The sequence below is a fragment of the Ascaphus truei genome, chromosome 17, assembly GCF_040206685.1.
Source record: "Ascaphus truei isolate aAscTru1 chromosome 17, aAscTru1.hap1, whole genome shotgun sequence".
Lineage (NCBI taxonomy): Eukaryota > Metazoa > Chordata > Amphibia > Anura > Ascaphidae > Ascaphus > Ascaphus truei.
In genome coordinates this window covers 27,657,955-27,676,599 of record NC_134499.1, presented here as the reverse complement: position 1 = coordinate 27,676,599, position 18,645 = coordinate 27,657,955, and the positions used below count along the sequence as shown (strand labels likewise).

Genomic DNA, 18,645 nt, shown 5'->3' with positions numbered 1-18,645 from the left:
GGGGCGCTGTACATATGCATCTTTTTTAGCAAAATGTTGAGGATTTGATTCTACTCATGAGTTTTAAGTTTGTTCCCATCAGTAGAACGGAGAATGATCTTATTATGAAGATGTTATTAAAAAAAAAAACATGATTAATCTTTCCCTTCTCAGCCCGTTTCCTATTGTCCCGACCTTTTTCTAGACCTGTGCTGAGGCTCAGAAGACACGAGAAGGGAAACCTGAGTATCTGAGACAGTTGTGTATCACGCGGGGCCAGTCCCCATTGTAGGGACACATTCTTCTAACCACAAATTGTATCCCATCTGTGTTTTGTTGGTAAGCTCCCATCTGCCAAAATAATGAGCAGTTTGTGCTTCTCGCTCACACCGCAGCATTATTATACTTCAAAGTAGTCTGTGCAGGCACATCTGGAATGTGTGTGTCTGTTTACTGTATTTGTGTAAAGAATTCACTGTGAAGATTATTTAAAGCAGCCGTCCAAGCTGCCATTTTTTGTTCTTATTTAATTTTCCCTCCTTTAATATGTGCATCAACACAATCCCCACAATGATAAGTAATTAGCTAGATTGCTGATCGATCGGCGAAGATTCGGCTGAGGGGTTCACTAAATGGTTGTCAGTGCAGCAGAAGAGGACCAAAGATGCAAAGTTCTGTGGGGAAGATCATGTGACCAGGCAGCCACTACTGTAGATACAATTGGTGCACTGCTAGAGAGAGGGCAGGTCTCAAAAAGGGGTGTGCCAGAGCCTGTTTCAGAAGAGGAAAGGGATGTGACTTTGTAAATGGTTGCTATAGAAACAAAAAATGCTCGTTACATTATAACACATTAAAAATGTAATTCAGAGTTGTTTAAAAAAATGCTAGAAGTATTTTCTCATAGTACAGAATCGATTTATTTAAAAAAAAATACATGTAGAACACCTTACTACTGTCTCTGTACGTTCTTCCTACTTACTAATTAGATTGTGAGCTCTTCGGGGCATGACCAGAAACTCCGGCACTTAAATAAATAAAAAGGCAAATGTCTCAGGAACTAAGGCAGGGGTGCTCAACTCCAGTCCTCAAGACCCCCAACAGGTCAGGTTTTCAGGATATACCAGATTCAGCACAGGTGGCTCAATCAGTGGCTCAGTCATTGACTGGGCCTGTGATTGAGTTACCTGTGCTGAAGCAGGGACAGATTGAGCCACCTATACTGAAGCTGGGATATCCTGAAAACCTGATCTGTTGGGGGGTCTTGAAGACTGGAGCTGAGAACCCGTGAACTAAGGGATCACTGAAGCTAAAAATAACGCGTTCCACTCCGGCGGACCACCCCTGGTTCCGGTCATGTAAGAACATAAAACACACATTCTTCAGAAGGAACTATCTTTGGATGGATAGCGTCCCTTGGAACAAGCCACTTACTTTGCAGTAACTGCTTGGTTTAGTAGTTCTTTGGCAATGGCCAGGCTCTCGGACGTACTATTGAGAATCTTGTCCACCCCGCTGAGATTTGCAATGCTGTCCTTGATCTCCTTCAGGAGCGTAGCAATGTCGTTGGGACTGACAGGCAGAGAGATGTTCAAGACCTGCCTGGCCACCAGCTCAATGCTCTCTGGATCAGCACCTTCCTCTACAAGCAACAATTAGTTCGGAAATGAATCAGATTGGTAATGTCCATAGGAAATGTGTAACAAGGATTACCGAGGGGGTTGAGATTAGCCAATCGTAATGCTCCCTACGTCTTGCCACTAGAGGCATTTCCTGCATTGAACTTTCAGAAACGCAGCACTCTGATTGGATCTAGTTATCGTAATGAGTCTCTCTCAACAATCAAAACGGGTGCCGGCAATGTTCAGCTGACCCGGAAAATGGTGCAGAACAGCTTAGCAATGTTTAGAGAAGAGTCAATCAATTATAATCATAGCTCAAGTAGTGAATTGATTTAAAACAATGCAGCGTCTCTATGGCGGTGCAATCCAGCAGCATCTGCGTTAAATGGAAACTTGTTTGAATAACCTCTCTCACAAGTGGGGCACATCTTATAGGCAGTTATGTCCATCCCAGCCCGGGCTCAGCAGTTAATTTAATTATTATAGTAGTCATGGAATAAATAGAAGGTAAATGGTATTTATATACAGTATATATATATATATATATATATACATACACACATACAATATTATCATACTGTATATGTATCAAGTAACCGACTTTAAACTGTTCTAAATACAGTACTCCACTAATCATTTACCATCATCACATCCAGGTACAAGCAAAGCAAAGTTGTGGTAAAAGACAAAGACCCATTGATGCTAATATACAAGTAAATTGAAAAGAACTCTCACTATGTTAAGCTAATTCCAAAATAGCCACTTTTGGAGTTACATAGTTACATACCGTAGTTACATAGTTACATAGTAGATGAGGTTGAAAAAAAGACATATGTCCACCAAGTTCAACCTGTGCGTTTTGATATAGACCACAAATATGTCGTACCAGTCAGGAAATCTTTAATCCTCCTGATGAAATCTCGCAGTTTATCCGTGGAATCTTCTATGCGACGCTTGGCGTCCTTGGCCTTAGCAAGCGTGGCTTCGCTTTGAACTTTGGCTTCTTGGGCTATCCCCTGGATTTCCTGAATCTGGGGAAAAGCCGGGTTGAAACGTGGTGAAAAATCAGAGTCCGGCCGTGTGCCTTCAATAACCAACAACACACTGCATGCCATAAGGGTCACCACAAAGCAACACATGTGGGATAACAACCATAAAAGGTCGTTGGGTCAAATTAACTGGAGATTAGTCTCTATCAGCTACTTTATCTTACCCGAGCGATGCACTCAGAGGATTTAGCAGCACTATGAGTACCTTCTGAGATATGTCATGGAGCTGGTTAGCAGTGTTCTCCAGTTCCACGGTTACATTCTGTGCCACGGCGAGGGCCTTGGTAGAGATGGGCACGGCTCCATTGCAATTCTCCCCACCACACTTTCTCCTCCCATCATCATGTCTGCAGTTTGCTCCTCCACAGGCTGCTTGGTCACAAGTTTGGTTCCCTGGTGCCCCACAAATCTTTCAGGAGAAGATCCAGAAAAATAGAAGACGCTGTGAGTGAAGTATTCAACTGTGACTATTAACATCAATATATAAAACCACAGCAGGTGCCCCATGCAGATCTCTCAGAGACAGAGCCCTGGTTCAGTTAGTTATAATGAACATGTCATTCCATTCACCTGTCAAGCAGTTGATTAGGGGTCTATGTATCAAGGCATTTTTGGTTCAAAACTGGGGCATTTGTATCCTGCCCCTTGTATCAAAGTATTTCGCCCCAACTTGCACCTTGGGGATTGTCAGTAGGAAGAGTTGGGAGGAGTTACACGGCGCACAGATTATAATGAGATGTATCACATTCTGTGTCTCTGCCCCAGCTTGCACCTTGGGGAGAGTCCGTAGGAGGAGTTAGGAGGAGTTACATGGTGCACAGATTATAATGAGATGTATCACATTCTGCGTGTCTGCCCCAGCTTGCACCTTGGATGAGCGTAAGTAGGAGGAATTACATGGTACCCATATTACAATGAGATGGATCACATTCGGCATTTCTGTGCCATTTTTTGCCCTGTTATTTGTCCCCCAAACATCCTTTATATCTGAAGTGGCATAAATGTAAAATTCTGCATGTGAGAAACGGATCTTACGTATGCCACAGCTCTGCTCCACAAAACGTAGTGCGTCTAAACACACTTTCTCTAAATTGATACACACCCCTCGGAACGTTCCATGTATGTGCAATTCGACCTGCATTATAATTTCAAGTACTCATTAGCAAACTACCATGTACCTTCTCATTGATTTGGAAGACATTCAGACCCTGAGCCTTCTTCTGGAGCTCCTTCAGAGAGCTCCTGTGAGCCGTCATGTTCCTTCGGTAGTTGTCCAGTTTCTCCTTCAGCAGCCTCTCAGTCTCAAGCCGAGTTTGACCGGACTGGGAAACTGGGCTTTCCGGTCCCGATACAGAGCCATTGGCGAGTCTCTCTGCAGCAGTGGACTCCAAGTAAGACTTCAGGATGCTGCTATACGACTCTGCAAACAAGCAGAGCATGAGAAGCGCTAAGTGACCGGCGCAGTCCCATTTACAAGCGCATATTGGAATTAGAATACAGTGAAAGCATGCAGCACTTCACACCTTTACTACTCATTTGCATGTTTGTCACATACTGTAAAATGTGTTTAATAGCTATACACATTCTGGAAAACTCCTATGCACCAGGCAGATGCCAAAGTTCAGGTTTTCAGGATATCCCAGCTTCAGCACAGGTGGCTCAATCAGAGGCTCAGTCGACTGAGCCTCTGATTGAGCCGCCTGTGCTGAAGCAGGGACTAGTTGAACCACCTGTGCTGAAGCAGGGACTAAGTGAGCCACCTGTGCTGAAGCAGGGTTTAATTGAGCCACCTGTGCTGAAGCTACGATATCCTGAAAACCTGACCTGTTGAGCACCCCTGGTTTAGTGGACCAAAGTTAGGTTTCTTTATAGCTATAATGACAGTGTACAGAGCTGTTGAAACCTCATAGGTTTTTTGTTCAAGTGCACTGTGCTGACACTCCTCATGTGGCAGCACAGCAACATGGCTTATCAACTTCCTATTTGGCCATTTAAAGCGGCAATCCAGGCGCTGCTTATTAAAATTATTTTCTAACATACAGTAGGATTGAGGCAGGGGGTCTCTGGAGCTGAACCCCATTCATTTCAGCTCCGGGGACCCCTGCTTCTGGAGATACCGACCTCCGTAGGGGGGGGCCTGCAGCTGCTCCGGCTTGGCTAGCAGGGACCAGGTGATGGCCGCTTTTCAAAGCTCCCGCGCCTTGTGGGCCAATTGGAAGCTGTGACATCATCCGACGCGGCTTCCTATTCGCTCACGTGGGCGTTAAACTTTGCCAAGATACCAGCACCCCATTTGGAGATCTGTATCTCGGGAAGCAGGGGGTCCCCGAAGCTGAAATGAATGGGGTTCAGCTCAGAAGACCCCCTACTACAATCCGGTGTAGGGGGGGGGGAAAGAGCGTCAAACGTAAGAAACCTGAATCAGGGTGGGATATATTCAGGAAATGAGGAACCACATGGTGACTGCTTGATAAATGCCCACCATGTGAATGAGTGTCTGTTACAGATATAAATCTCATGTTTACCATTGAAGCCTGCGGCTGCTACAGCCTCGATCTGGGTCTGCAATATGAACACGGTTTCATTCACTATGTTAACGTCTAACGTGAGTTTGACCAGCTTCCCCCTCTGCTTTCTGTCCTTCCCCTCCGTCTCGTTCATCCGCTTTTCCTGAGCGTGCAGTTGGTATGAGAGCTGAGCCACTTCGGTCCTGGAGAGTTACGGTGAGAAGGAGGAAGGGGACAAAAAAGGGAAAATTATAAGAAAACAAAAAACATGCAATTTAAAGTGATTGGATTGGAAAACCATCTATGTAACACCCCGCCCCAAATAACTGTGACCCCTCAGCCTATCCCAGCTCTTGTAAACAGAATTGTATGAGCCTATATTTAGCCTCAGCCTTACATAGCACTTTAATCTGCCTGTACACTTATACTACGGTATGCTGCTCCCTACAGGACAGAGAGTGACAAAGGGCGCTCGTAGATAAAATATTGGGGGTTATTTATGGACGTCTCCCTGCTGCAAATCTTGGGCAAAAGCCGTGTAGAAAAAACTCCAATTCTTTTCAACAGGATTCTTTGTCTTTGATACCTTTGCTGCCATTTTCTTGCCCCTGTTTTGCAGCCAGAATACCTTTATAAATAGACTCCTAATGTCTTTTATTGACGGTGCATAAAATACAAAATAAAGAATAATATCTGCAATATATGTGACTAATGGGGGTGAAGTTACTTCTTTCAATTAATTATAATATAATAAACCCTCTCTTACATGGGGTTTTGTAGTGTTGGTTCCTCCTTTGAAAACGCATAGCTCTGTTTTTTTCCTACTTTTTATTTCAGTTACTGCGCACTTGCTGAAGCGTGGGTTTCCACCCTCTCCAACATGACTGATTGTGAATAAATTCCCATGTTTGGAGATACTCATATCTAGCAGTTCATGGGCGGAGAAGTACAGACTTTCTGTTGTTGCGTAGGGTGCCAGTTGCTTAGCTTTATAAGTCCCGGGGAAAGCCAACTTCTATTTATCGAACGATACAGGTGTGGACAGGAGGTGGGGTAGCAGTTCAGGTGTTGATCTTACACACAAGATTGTGGATTCATTTCCAGCCTCAGCCACTCGTTCTCACTCTAAATAATTGAGGGCTAATCGCTCTCCCTCTGCCCCAGTTTAATAACGTGAGAATAACTATCACTGAACTTGTTGCTTACATGTGACATTACATAATGATGTGCGCAGCAAACTAGACACAATAATGGCACATCTGAAGAAGAGACCTGTGTGGTTTTAATAAACTTATGTGCAAACACCTATGTTGAACGCAATGAGACTTTCTATAAGACACAAACAATCTAACTTTTACACCTCCTTTCTACCTGAGAGGGATGAGACACTTTGCGCTACAATGTATTACATGCCTCTCTGGCACTGAATGGGCTAAATGCTTCATTTCCTTAGAGTGACTCTAAATTTCCCAAGTTGGTCATCATGTAACTTGCTGTTCTCAAATTGAAATACACAGAAGAGAGACAGGCGCACCAAGCCAAATATAATTGTAAAATGTATTCAATCAAAAGAAACTATCCAAACTTACAATATAGAAAACATCAGCAAGTTCGTAGCTTTAAGTGCGAAACGCGTAGGGACTGGTCAAGCCATTTGCAACATCACTTCCTGGTTTCGGGTGAGCCACAAGGACTGCGTCTAGCTGTAGGAACGTCCTTGCTAGTCGGACGCTTCTCAAATCACCACCGAGCACCAGTGCCTATTGCCGGCACTATGAACTTGCCGATGTTTTAATATTCTATACTTGGATACATTCTTTTGATTTGATACATTTTAACAATTATACTTACCTTGGTGCGCCTGTCTCTTTTCTCTGTATTTCTGTTCCTAGGCGTGCGGATATGATCATTTCCCATGAGATATGGAGCAAGAGAAAGAAGATTTGCAAACACAAGACCTTCCACGGGCTGACTTGAGCAGAGGATTTTTGGTGTTTGTTATCAAATTGCTCTAATGCTGTTAGTGAAGTAGGATGGAAACAGGATGGGACTTGCCTTATTTTGTTCACTAGTTTGTTCATCTTTTCCAGCACGCGTGTACCCTCAATGCCTCCATCTCCAATAAGCTGCTTAATGCTTCTCAATTTGTCCTCCAGGTCCCTAATGCGGCTGTTGCTGATTTCTGGGGCTTGGCCGCCCTCCTGGAGGTCCGACACCTTCCGTTGAATCTCACGTAGCTGCTGTCGGAGTCGGGTGATAATGAGATCCCACTGGCTGAAGCACTGGTGGCAGGCGGAGCACCTGGGGAAATTGTCCTGGAAACCCCGGTCACACTGGTCACATCGCAGGCCTGTGAATCCCTCCTGACAGTGGCATTTCCCAGTAAGGCGGTGACATTGCTGCATCTCGGAGCCGTGCCTGTCGCAGTTACAGGCTAATGGGACAAAGTGATTGGAAAGCGTCGGCATACATACAATATCAACAACTGGATCTTAAAGCAGCAGGACTACATTTTAACCAATTGGAGGATGTTGTGTCATTGTGGAAATATATATATATATATACACACAGCAGGGCCCTGCTTCTTGGCGCTTCGCTTTTCGGCGATCCGCTGATACGGCGGCACCGAGAAGGGGGCCGCCATCTTTGATTTTCAGTCGCGCATGGGGGCGGGCCGGTGGCGGGCGCGTCACTGGCCAGGGGCGGGCCAGTGACGTCACGGAGCTGGTTCGCCCTCATTGGGCGAACCGCTCACGTGACCGGCCTGTCGCGCCGGCAAGCGGGGGAATGTTAAATTCCCCTAAGACCTGCGCTTTCGCAAGCGCGCGGAAGCGCAGGTGAGCCCCTACTAAAGCCGCTCTAATTGCGGCTGTAGGGGCTCAGTGCTGAGCGGGAGCGTGCGCCAGCACGCTTCCGCCAGCAAGCGGTAAACATGGCCGAGGCCTAAGCAAGTAGCTGCTTGCTCCCAGGTTAGATAACTCTGCTCTCTTCACCGGGGGAAATACAGCATACACCTACAGTTCCCTGTTATTGAAATGGTGACTTTCATTTATCCTCTCTTTGTTTCATAACCTAGACAAAATAAACTGTGATGTCAAAATAATTGAGTATTATGTTACTCTCAGGCTTCGTCCATAGTGCAGGATACGGCGCGATCTACGTAGCTCGCGCCAAAACAAACACTAGGACGCCAATGCATGTACGCACAGTGCACGTGCACATGCGCTACAGGGAGAGCGGCGCTTCGCAATACAAACAAGTTTGTATTTTCAGCGGGACCCCGGGCCACGGAGGAGCGCGGAAGCTTGCGCGTTCTACTATGGACGCAGCCTCACTCTCTTTCGTGAGATGCAGTAAATGCTCTTATTGCAATGAATCGTTCTGCTTCCCGTATGCACAGACATTGATACACTATATCAAATAATCCTGTTATTTCACTTCTGCTTAGATTGCACACTACTGATTCCTGTCTTGGTTGTTCGAATCAAACGTGTGCATCCCTGTGTTGACAATGTGACTGTTTTATATTGTAAAGCTGTTAACAAGGAGAAAGTAATACTAATTACAGTGTTTGGTTGGATGTTACCTTGACACTTTCGCGCAGGGTCACCCCAGTAATTTTCTTGGCAGTGAGAACAGACTCTCCCTCCGAATCCCGGCTGGCAGTAACACTGTCCTGTGAACTAGAACGAACAAGTAAACAAATATATATATATATATATATATATATATATATATATATATATATATATATATATATATACTGTATATACTGTATATAGTGAGCATGGTCATATCGCAGGAGTGAGCACGGTCATATCGCAGGAGTGAGCACGGTCATATCGCAGGAGTGAGCACGGTCATATCGTAGGAGTGAGCAAGGTCATATCGCAGGAGTGAGCACGGTCATATCGCAGGAGTGAGCACGGTCATATCGTAGGAGTGAGCACAGTCATATCGCAGGAGTGAGCACGGTCATATTGCAGGAGTGAGCACGGTCATATCGCAGGAGTGAGCACGGTCATATCGTAGGAGTGAGCACAGTCATATCGCAGGAGTGAGCAAGGTCATATCGCAGGAGTGAGCACGGTCATATCGCAGGAGTGAGCACGGTCATATCGCAGGAGTGAGCACGGTCATATCGCAGGAGTGAGCACGGTCATATCGCAGGAGTGAGCACAGTCATATCGCAGGAGTGAGCACGGTCATATCGCAGGAGTGAGCACGGTCATATCGCAGGAGTGAGCACGGTCATATCGCAGGAGTGAGCACGGTCATATCGCAGGAGTGAGCACGGTCATATCGCAGGAGTGAGCACGGTCATATCGCAGGAGTGAGCACGGTCATATCGCAGGAGTGAGCACAGTCATATCGCAGGAGTGAGCACGGTCATATCGCAGGAGTGAGCACGGTCATATCGCAGGAGTGAGCACGGTCATATCGCAGGAGTGAGCACGGTCATATCGCAGGAGTGAGCACAGTCATATTGCAGGAGTGAGCAAGGTCATATCGCAGGAGTGAGCACAGTCATATCGCAGGAGTGAGCACGGTCATATCGCAGGAGTGAGCACGGTCATATCGCAGGAGTGAGCACAGTCATATCGCAGGAGTGAGCACGGTCATATCGCAGGAGTGAGCACGGTCATATCGCAGGTGTGAGCACAGTCATATCGCAGGAGTGAGCACGGTCATATCGCAGGAGTGAGCACGTTCATCCCGCAGGAGTGAGCACGGTCATATCGCAGGAGTGAGCACGTTCATCCCGCAGGAGTGAGCGCGGTCCACCCGGACTCACCACATTACAGTCTGGTCGGAGGGAGTGTGCAGGAACGCAGCCACACAGCTCACACCCCAGTTCTCCTCCAAAGTTCCAGAAGTTGCTTGCACACTGATCGCAGTTCTTGCCCAGCACGTTGGCTCTGCATGGGCAGTGCCCGGTCACTCTGTCACAATAGCAGATGTCTCTGGTGCAATGGGATGGCAGGGTGCCTTGCTCATTGCACGTGCAACCTGCACGAAGGATGAATAAGAATGTAGAAAAGCACAAGTTTAGCGTGTAGCTGCTGGGCATTGGGTGCCAGTCCCAGAATGATGGATACTGTAATGCATTTCTATGGAAGAGTAGGGGACTTGGAGAATCACTCAAGCCTCATGTGGGGTCAAGTTGGGCACTCGTGCCAATGTTTCCACTTACGTCGGCAGTTGCGTTGCACGGCGCTGCCATAGTAACCGGCCTTGCACTCCCCGCAGTTTGGTCCATCTGTGTTGTGGAGGCATTTCAAGCAGCCACCGCTGCGAGGGTCGCATGACTCGGGGTCGGTGGGGTCAATGTTGTTGTTGCATTGGCACGGCCGGCACTCTCCTCCTTCCTGATCCGGGTTGCCGAAGTATCCAGGGGAGCAGCGGTCACAGCGTGTGCCTGGGCAGCAAGGGAGGCCGTGTCGGTGCTCAGACATTCTACACGAGGGGTGGCCAACTCCAGTCCTCAAGGGCCACCAGCAGGTCAGGTTTTCAGGATACCTCTGCTTCAGCACAGGCGGGTCAATCAGTGGCCCACTGATTACGTCGCCTGTCCTGAAGCATGGATATCCTGAAAAACTGATATATTGGTGGCCCTTGGGGACTGGAGTTGGCCAGCCCTGTTCTACACAAGGGCCCCCATATTTATTATCATGTCCCATTCACTAACACAACACGTGAAGAAACACCATCACAGGGATTGACTAACCTCCCATATAGGTTATCAGCGTATCGCATTAACTGAATGGCAGTGGGATATCAGCGTGATAACTCGTATCAGAAGTTTTGTGAATCGTCCCCTATGGGGTTTATTTATCAAAGTCTCCCCCGGCGTCAAAACTGGAGCAAACTGAGCCCTTTTCTGTGATAAACCTGGTGCCACTCTTGGGGGCCAGGTCTGCACCAGTTTCACTTCTGCAACGGACACTACATTTAGCAAAAACTCTTGCAGTGCATATTAACTTGGTTTTTACCCACTGCTATTAATTAGGGCTAAAATCTGGGATATACTTGTACAGAATAAAAAGAATACCAAAAAATGTAAAAAATTCAAGAACTGTTGGTTGATGAGACAGATTTTCGGCCACGAAGTGTAATACAATTTTTTTTCTGAGCTGCAGCGCTGTTGAGGTATCTTTGCAGGCCTCTCTGGCAGTGAAAGGGTTACTTATAATTAGTCTGTAAACTATATACAAGGAGAATACTGAGCGAGAGAGAGAGAGAGAGAGAGAGAGAGAGAGAGAGAGAGAGACAGAGACAGAGACAGAGAGAGAGAGACGGAGACAGAGAGAGACAGAGAGAGAGACAGAGAGAGAGACAGAGAGAGAGACAGACGGATGTCCCAGAAGGGTGACTAGGCTATAGCGGTTCATTTTTGGGGGCGTTCATTTTTTTGGGTGGGGAAGCAATTCTTGTGTATGCGTGCATGTGTTGAGGGGGGGTCTTACCTTCTCTGGAGCAGCCCCCCCCCTGCTGTATCGCGTTGTTATGGCGACCCGACGTCCACGGACACCTCAATGCCACATGACGATGCGTTGCCATGACAACGCGACATCACGTGCCCATGTGACATCATGACGACGGGGAGGAGGGTCACCCCAGAGCCTATGGGCAGCAAAAAGGTAAGTCCGCCATGGTGTGTGCGTGTATGTGTAACAGTAAGATGGGACGATTCAATCAGGAGCAACGTGGAGAAGAGGCTTATAACTGCAGTGCCTGGGAGATCCTTGGGGAGGCTTCATCCAGCAGTGGGACACAAAGGGCTGATGTAGGATTAATAATTTAATTTTAACCATTGTGGGTTTTTGTTAGGGTGAGTGGTCAGCCTGTAAATTACAAGTAATACCTTGCCCAGTCGTGTGTTACTTCTTACCATCCCTATAATGACCCTTTGCCTATTTACTTTGCAATGCTGAGTCTCTCCGTGTTACCGTATCTTTCCACCCACACGAGTGTTGTTGGTCCCTTTCTCTGTGGGGTAGATCTGGTATTTACCTGCGTATCCAGGTGCACAGAGACATACAATCTGGTTGGTTTCTCGGTCAGTGTAGCAGGAACTGCCATGGTAATTCCGACTGCCAGGAAACCCAGGACAAGGACAGGGACGGCACTGCTGGCCAGAGCCCAATATGGGGTCCCCGTAATAGCCGTCCAAACACCTAAGAGTAATAACCGCACATAATTACTTTCTGGCGGATACCAGAGTACACAGCGTTCGCTATATCCCGGCAACAGATGTGTCACAATCACATTTCACAACCGTCTGCCCCGGGGAGATAAAATGACTTGCAAAAGGTCACACAGCGCTGGAAATCTTCCACTTCAGAGGTCAGTGCCTAACGCATTTCATGTTGTGAGAGCAGGGAACTTCTTCCCCCCTCTCTCAAACATTTTATATGATAGAATGACATGATAGTAAAACTACCATTTTTACCACCAAATCACAGTGCAGGATATATACCTGTATTATATAATACCATATATAATATGGTATGCCTGTGTCTGTCTGTCTATCTGTCTATCTGCCTGTCTGTCTGTCTATCTATCTGTCTAGCTATCTATCTACCCATCTGTGTATTTCTACCTACCTATCTATCTGTGTATCTATCTTTATATTTATCTACATGTATCTATATTTGTATCTATTTAATTACACAGTATCTCTATTTTATCCCTTGGTAAATAATTGACATATAAGCATGTTACGTTGCAGCCAGCGCAGCGAAGAACTCACTTGTCACAGTGACGGCCGCTGGTGAAATCCCGGCAGGCGACGCAGGCCCCCGTCTTGGGGTCGCACTCCTCCGAGTGCCCGTTACATTGGCACGGTCTGCAGTGAGGGAAACCCCACTGCCCGGGCATGCACTGGTCACACTGCCTCCCTGCCACGCTGCTCTGGCAGTGGCACTGCCCCGTGGAGGGATTGCAGAACTTGGAGCTGGCACCCTGGGGGTGGCAGTCACACTCTGTGCAGGGCAAAGGGAAAGAGGGCTCTGCAGTGAGGGCATCAGGGCACATCCCCAAGGCAGTCACAAAAGAGTGGGATCATTGGTATTGACACATGCGGACAGTTACTAGGCCCTATATAATACTCTATTAAGCATTTGTTTGAATGGATGAAGAGATCGCCTTCGCAGCACTGTATGCAGATCAGACCTGTAATGATTGACCCTTTCGTTGCCAGCTCCCTGGCAGTGTAAGCGTTAATGCAACTCCACTTTTACCTGGCTTGGACTAGCTGTACGTGTGAACTCCTTTCTCTCACCTTCTAAGCAGCGCTTAACTCATTCAGTGCTGGAGGGGGGAGATTGACGCTGCAGAGCAACGCCTTATGACTACCAAGCCACGTGTGTTATATCATTATTGCCGTTACTGTAGATTCACATGGAGAGTTCTCCGCACTGATATACTTTTGGCTGCGTCAACGCTGCCGCTGACCGCGCTTGGCGCGGTCAGCACGATCAATTTAAATTTGTCTGCCTATGCTCGCGCGGCGCGCGCGCGCTCGTGAACGTGCACATAAGCTGACGGGCGCTGGGCGCTTGCTGAGACAAATTAAATTGACTTTGAGGCACGCTGCGGGGTCACATGACCTCCTCAGCCAATCAGCGCCAGTCTGTTTTGGCCATGCTCTCCCCCCCCTCCTTCCTCCCCCGCTCGCGCTTACAGAAAAAGTTGCCGGACACCCGAACGCTCATGCTTGGAGAGTTGGCGATGTCACCACTCAAGCATGAGCGTGGTCCGTGGCACGGGGCGTGCAGCCTTAGATGTGCAAGCAGTTAGTGTAATTTTCCATAATGTCATCCCATGGCACTGTACCATGGAGGATGCTACAAGGACCCGTCTCTTACTTACTGCTGCATCCGTACGGGCCGAATCCATAGGTCCCTGGTGCGCACTGGTCACAGCGCTGGCCGATCACGTTGGGTTTGCACTTGCACTGCCCGCCTACCTTGTCACAGACGGCACTGAGGGAGCCCTGCAGGTCACAGAAGCAGGCTGCAAAATACCCACAAGCAGAGCGTGAGCTGCAGTGTCCTCTTCCACTGTGACATTACAAGGATACCAGCGCCTCGTAGGCCTACAGACCAGGAGTGGCCAACTCCAGTCCTCAAGGGCCACAGACAGGTCAGGTTTTAAGCATCTCCCTGCTTCAGCACAGGTGGCTTAATCAGTGGTTCAGTCATTGACTGAGCCACCTGAGCTGAAGCAGGGAGATCCTTAAAACCTGGCCTATTGGTGTCCCTTGAGGACTGAAGTTGGCCACTCCTGCTCTATAGGAACTATGGGGACCTGAATGTCAGGGGTGATGTGCAGTGTTCTTGCATTGTGTTTAGAAACAACCTGCATAAATTACCCAGCAGCCTTAGCAGCATGCTTGTGACCAGCCCTCTGTAATAACCCACCAGAAGCCTGTTAACGGTCACTAGGTTAATCAAAGAAGCTCTTCATACAAAGCCCCTTACCTCTTTCTTCTGCTTCATTTAAAGGGTCAGTCCCTCCTAGGACCAAAGTGTACTTATGGCAGTGACATGTTTAAGGGTTCAGTCATTAATGTCCTTCTTTTTACCAAGGTCCGACACTTATAAGTATTTTAAAATCTTTACTTAAAGTTAATTTGTAAACATGGTGAGCTAAGACTTGGATGGAGTTTGATTTCTTCTTGCTGCTCCCTTTTGAATGGCAAACACCTCACCCCACCCCCTCCACAAGCCTAAAAAGCAATGCCATTTGAAATCATTTCCAGATAAACTAAATAAGTCAAATCTTTGCTTTTTGCGCAGTTAGATTTGCTTAAGGAAGCCACTGGGCTCATTAAATTGCTTAGAAAAGGCTGGATTTTGGCCGACTATCATTGCTGTTCCTGTCAGATCTTGATGATATATCCCAGGATGCACTGGTAAATGAGATATAAATGCATTGCATGATGGGATTCCAATGCGCTCCTGTCACTCACGCAAAGCTCCATCGTGGATGATGGCGGAGATGCTGCAGACCAGCTGGATGCACATTTCCGCTAGAACGGGCATGGTGGCCATCTTAAAAGAGTCCAGGCACATGTAGTGTTCCATCTCCTCCCGATGATGCACGGACACAGGGTCATTTCCATGGAAACCGGGCAACTCTGATATCTTCGGCAGAAGCACCAGCTATGGGACAGGGGGCCAATAAACATATGAAAATGTGCATTCAACTTGCAGAGAAGTGTTTGTCTCTGTGTGTGTGTGTGTGTGTGTGTGTGTGTGTGTGTGTGTGTGTGTGTGTGTGCATCTGTGTGTCTCTGTGTGTGTGTGTGTGTGTGTGTGTGTGTGTGTGTGTGTGTGTGTGTGTGTGTGTGTGTGTGTGTGTGTGTGTGTCTGTGTCTGTGTGTGTGTGTGTGTGTGTGTGTGTGTGTGTGTCTGTCTAAGTATCTGTGTGTGTGTGTCTGTCTAAGTATCTGTGTGTGTGTGTCTTGACAAACAGTGATTACAATACAGTACAATGCTATATTCATTTCTCACCCATAGGTGGCGGTATTGTGCTTGTTTAAACCAATCATCAGATCTGACCTAATTAACCCTTTCCCTGCTCAGTAGGATGAGTGCATATTGTGAGAGTGTGATGATCCACTGAATGACCAGCTGAGATCTCGCTGGCTGATGTAAGATGCAGCAGCAGCGCTGTGACGGATTTCAAGACAACCCAGACCTCTTTAAAAAAAAATTGGAAAACAAGAATATTCTGTTTTCCAATTTTTATTCTTTCAGAACAAGAGGTGAAAATGTAGGATTGCTAAAGAATTAGTGGCACTGAGTATCACCCAACTACCATCACGGCTCAATGACAGCACGTACTACCCATCTATATTGCTGACAAGCTCTTCCTCGCACGGCCGGGGACCGTGGGAATGGCTCTTTATCTCTGTTTCAGATTGTTGGAGTGTGAAAAATGATATTGTTCCCATTTCTCTTTGATCGTGTAAATCAGACGGCTGTCGTTGCTGGTCAGGCTTCACTGCAGGGCGAGGCTTCTTCTCGTGTTCCATCTCTAACACGCCACTTTATTCCAGAAGGAAATGGCAGCTTATACGTTCTGGTGAAGGCCAAGCTCTTTACAGCATTGCCAAAAGTAGAACTGTCTTCAATCACATGAACAAGGCTATCATCCTGATCGTTACCAGGGTTCCATTGTACAGGTCCCAAAAATTAATTCTGGAGGTCACCATATGTTTAACTTCCAACTCAAAGCCACCTTAGGAAGGTAGGACTTGGTCAGACCCAAGGCTGTTATTTATCCTAGGGCCCCAATAAGGGATAGTCCTGCTTATTTATATTTCAGAGGGCTAAAGGATTGGCAACATATCAAAGATATATATATATCCCCTTGGGTGGAAGCACAGAGCTCAACAGCATTAATTTCAGCTCCAGGGACCCCCTGCATCCAAAGATACTTACATCAGAAGGTGATGCTGGTACCTCTTGCATGTCCCGCGTCAAGCCAGCCAATAGGAAGTCGCAAGGGATGATGTTGCGGCTTCCTATTGGGTCGCGGGACCTTTACACTGACATTTTCTGTGCCCTGCCGGTGCTGCTACTGGCATCACCTTCCGATGTAGGTATCTCGAGAAGCAGGGGGTCTCCGGAGATGCTTCCCACCTACTGTAGTAAATAAAATTTTAAAAAAGAAGAGGCACAGCCACTTTAAGAAACCATTGCTCAAATGGTGCCAGACGTTGAGCAGAGGCCGAGAACGGAAATCCATCGGACCAGCAGTTTGGTTCCGGTCTGTATTGGCTCCAACATGTAGTTTTAACACATCTTAAAAATGTGAAGAAAAAAAATAAACAATTTCATGTACATGTCTATGGACTGATGTTTAGCACATGCATGGTGAGCAGAACTGTCCCAGTCATGGAGAGACTCACTTATCTTCAATGTGCCACTGATGTGTACGTTCAAACCAACAAAACCCACTTGCTCATCTATTAATCCACAACCGGGATTTTTTGGTGATCGGAATTACCGAGTCAATGAGAATAAACGCCCCCGGGTGCCGGTTAGCGACTCCCCAGCGCTGGAACCGGATGCTGATTTCATACTGGTTATTGGGTTCAAAGCAAAAGGGTCTTGGGAGCACCAGGTACCTAGATAAGAAGAAAGGGAAGAAGAGAGGGGGGGGGGATAGAGGTAGCGAGAGAGGGAGAAGAGAGGAGGGTGTGGGTGGAAGATATAACATTACACATTTATAGGTTGAAGATGTAAAAATCTAAATATCAACCGCATTACGACCCATATATAGTAAGCCAGTCTGCACACCCCTGTCTGCTCTCCCATCCTTCTCTAGCACCCTCCCCCCCCCCCCTTATTTGGTGTCCAGCATCTTCTGACGGCAAGCCTTCACGTTGTCATGGAAACGCAACATCATGTGAACCCCGCGGTTCCGGGAAGTTACAGGTAAGGGAAGTTACAGGTAAGGGATGTTACAGAGGCCTCACGTGCGCTCCCCGGCATTTAATTTAATTTAAATGCCTTGGGTAAAGAGCGTGGGGCCTCTGTAATCACCACGCCCGCCCACCTCCCCAGAAAATCTTGCGCACCCCAGTTTGTGAACCCCAGTATTAAGCAGTGCTATGCCATGAGACACCTTATAATACAGAAAGACTTCTTACGACACTGAGGGTTTTAATGAGTGGCGCCGCTTAGTAAACATGGGCCAATGTGTATTGAGATGGGAGGCAGTGGGCAGATGGATATTACCCTTCCCTGAAAGAAGGGCCAGCAACACAACCCCTCCGGTAGTGAAGGGGTTAAAATGGATTTTACCGTACAATTCCCGCACAAAAGCTGGTTGAAACAACGCACAGATTGTGCACAAACTCAAAGCCTAATGAGTGATGTCATCTGTGACATCACCCCATTCCCATGACACTTACCTCTCTGTATGGGGCAGTTTTTCCGTGTACAGCTGTTCCGAAGGCAGTACATTGCCGCAGCGTGGGCTCATGGGTAATATCTGTGATGTCACACTGACGATGGCTTCCCAGTCCTCAGTGGACTGTGCGGGAAAAAATAAAAAATGACCGGTTGGAAGCCGTTCGGCACATCTGTGTACAATTGTTGGTCATTTTGCCCATTAGCAAAGCTGCTCGGTGCAGCATTCATCTAATGCAGGGATGGCCAACTCCAGTCCTGAAGGGCCACCACCAGGTCAGGTCTTAACGACATCCCTGCTTCAGCACAGGTGGTTCAATGAGTGGCTCAGCCTTCGACCTGTGCTGCAGCAGGGATATCCTGAAAACCTCCCCTGTTGTGGCCCTTGAGGACAGGAGTTGACCACTCCTGGTATAGCACATATACCACAGTACACTTGAAGAAGAGAACAGGGAGGTTTTGAAAGCTATGTACACTTACATCTATGGCAACCTCTCATGCCGGTCCCCTACAACAAATCTACAGATTGTGATAATGAAATTATTATTCAGAAGTGTACAAC

The 18,645-nt window shown here is 47.2% G+C and overlaps 1 protein-coding gene across 3 annotated transcripts in view; it reads right to left on the bottom strand.

Moving 5' to 3' along the window:
- LOC142468195 (laminin subunit beta-1-like) overlaps positions 1 to 18,645 on the bottom strand; it is an 82,631-nt gene that overhangs the window by 8,746 nt on the left and 55,240 nt on the right. For all 3 annotated transcript variants that reach the window (XM_075574445.1, XM_075574444.1, XM_075574443.1), the window contains 15 exons: positions 18,086 to 18,207; positions 17,176 to 17,296; positions 15,131 to 15,323; positions 14,029 to 14,172; positions 12,908 to 13,139; positions 12,169 to 12,332; positions 10,349 to 10,573; positions 9,950 to 10,164; positions 8,741 to 8,837; positions 7,210 to 7,588; positions 5,173 to 5,357; positions 3,826 to 4,067; positions 2,853 to 3,056; positions 2,485 to 2,629; positions 1,411 to 1,618 (listed from right to left, as the gene is read on the bottom strand). In XM_075574445.1, the coding sequence (XP_075430560.1) occupies positions 1,411 to 1,618; positions 2,485 to 2,629; positions 2,853 to 3,056; positions 3,826 to 4,067; positions 5,173 to 5,357; positions 7,210 to 7,588; positions 8,741 to 8,837; positions 9,950 to 10,164; positions 10,349 to 10,573; positions 12,169 to 12,332; positions 12,908 to 13,139; positions 14,029 to 14,172; positions 15,131 to 15,323; positions 17,176 to 17,296; positions 18,086 to 18,207 (2,876 nt within the window). The remainder of the gene's footprint in view (positions 1 to 1,410; positions 1,619 to 2,484; positions 2,630 to 2,852; positions 3,057 to 3,825; positions 4,068 to 5,172; positions 5,358 to 7,209; positions 7,589 to 8,740; positions 8,838 to 9,949; positions 10,165 to 10,348; positions 10,574 to 12,168; positions 12,333 to 12,907; positions 13,140 to 14,028; positions 14,173 to 15,130; positions 15,324 to 17,175; positions 17,297 to 18,085; positions 18,208 to 18,645) is intronic.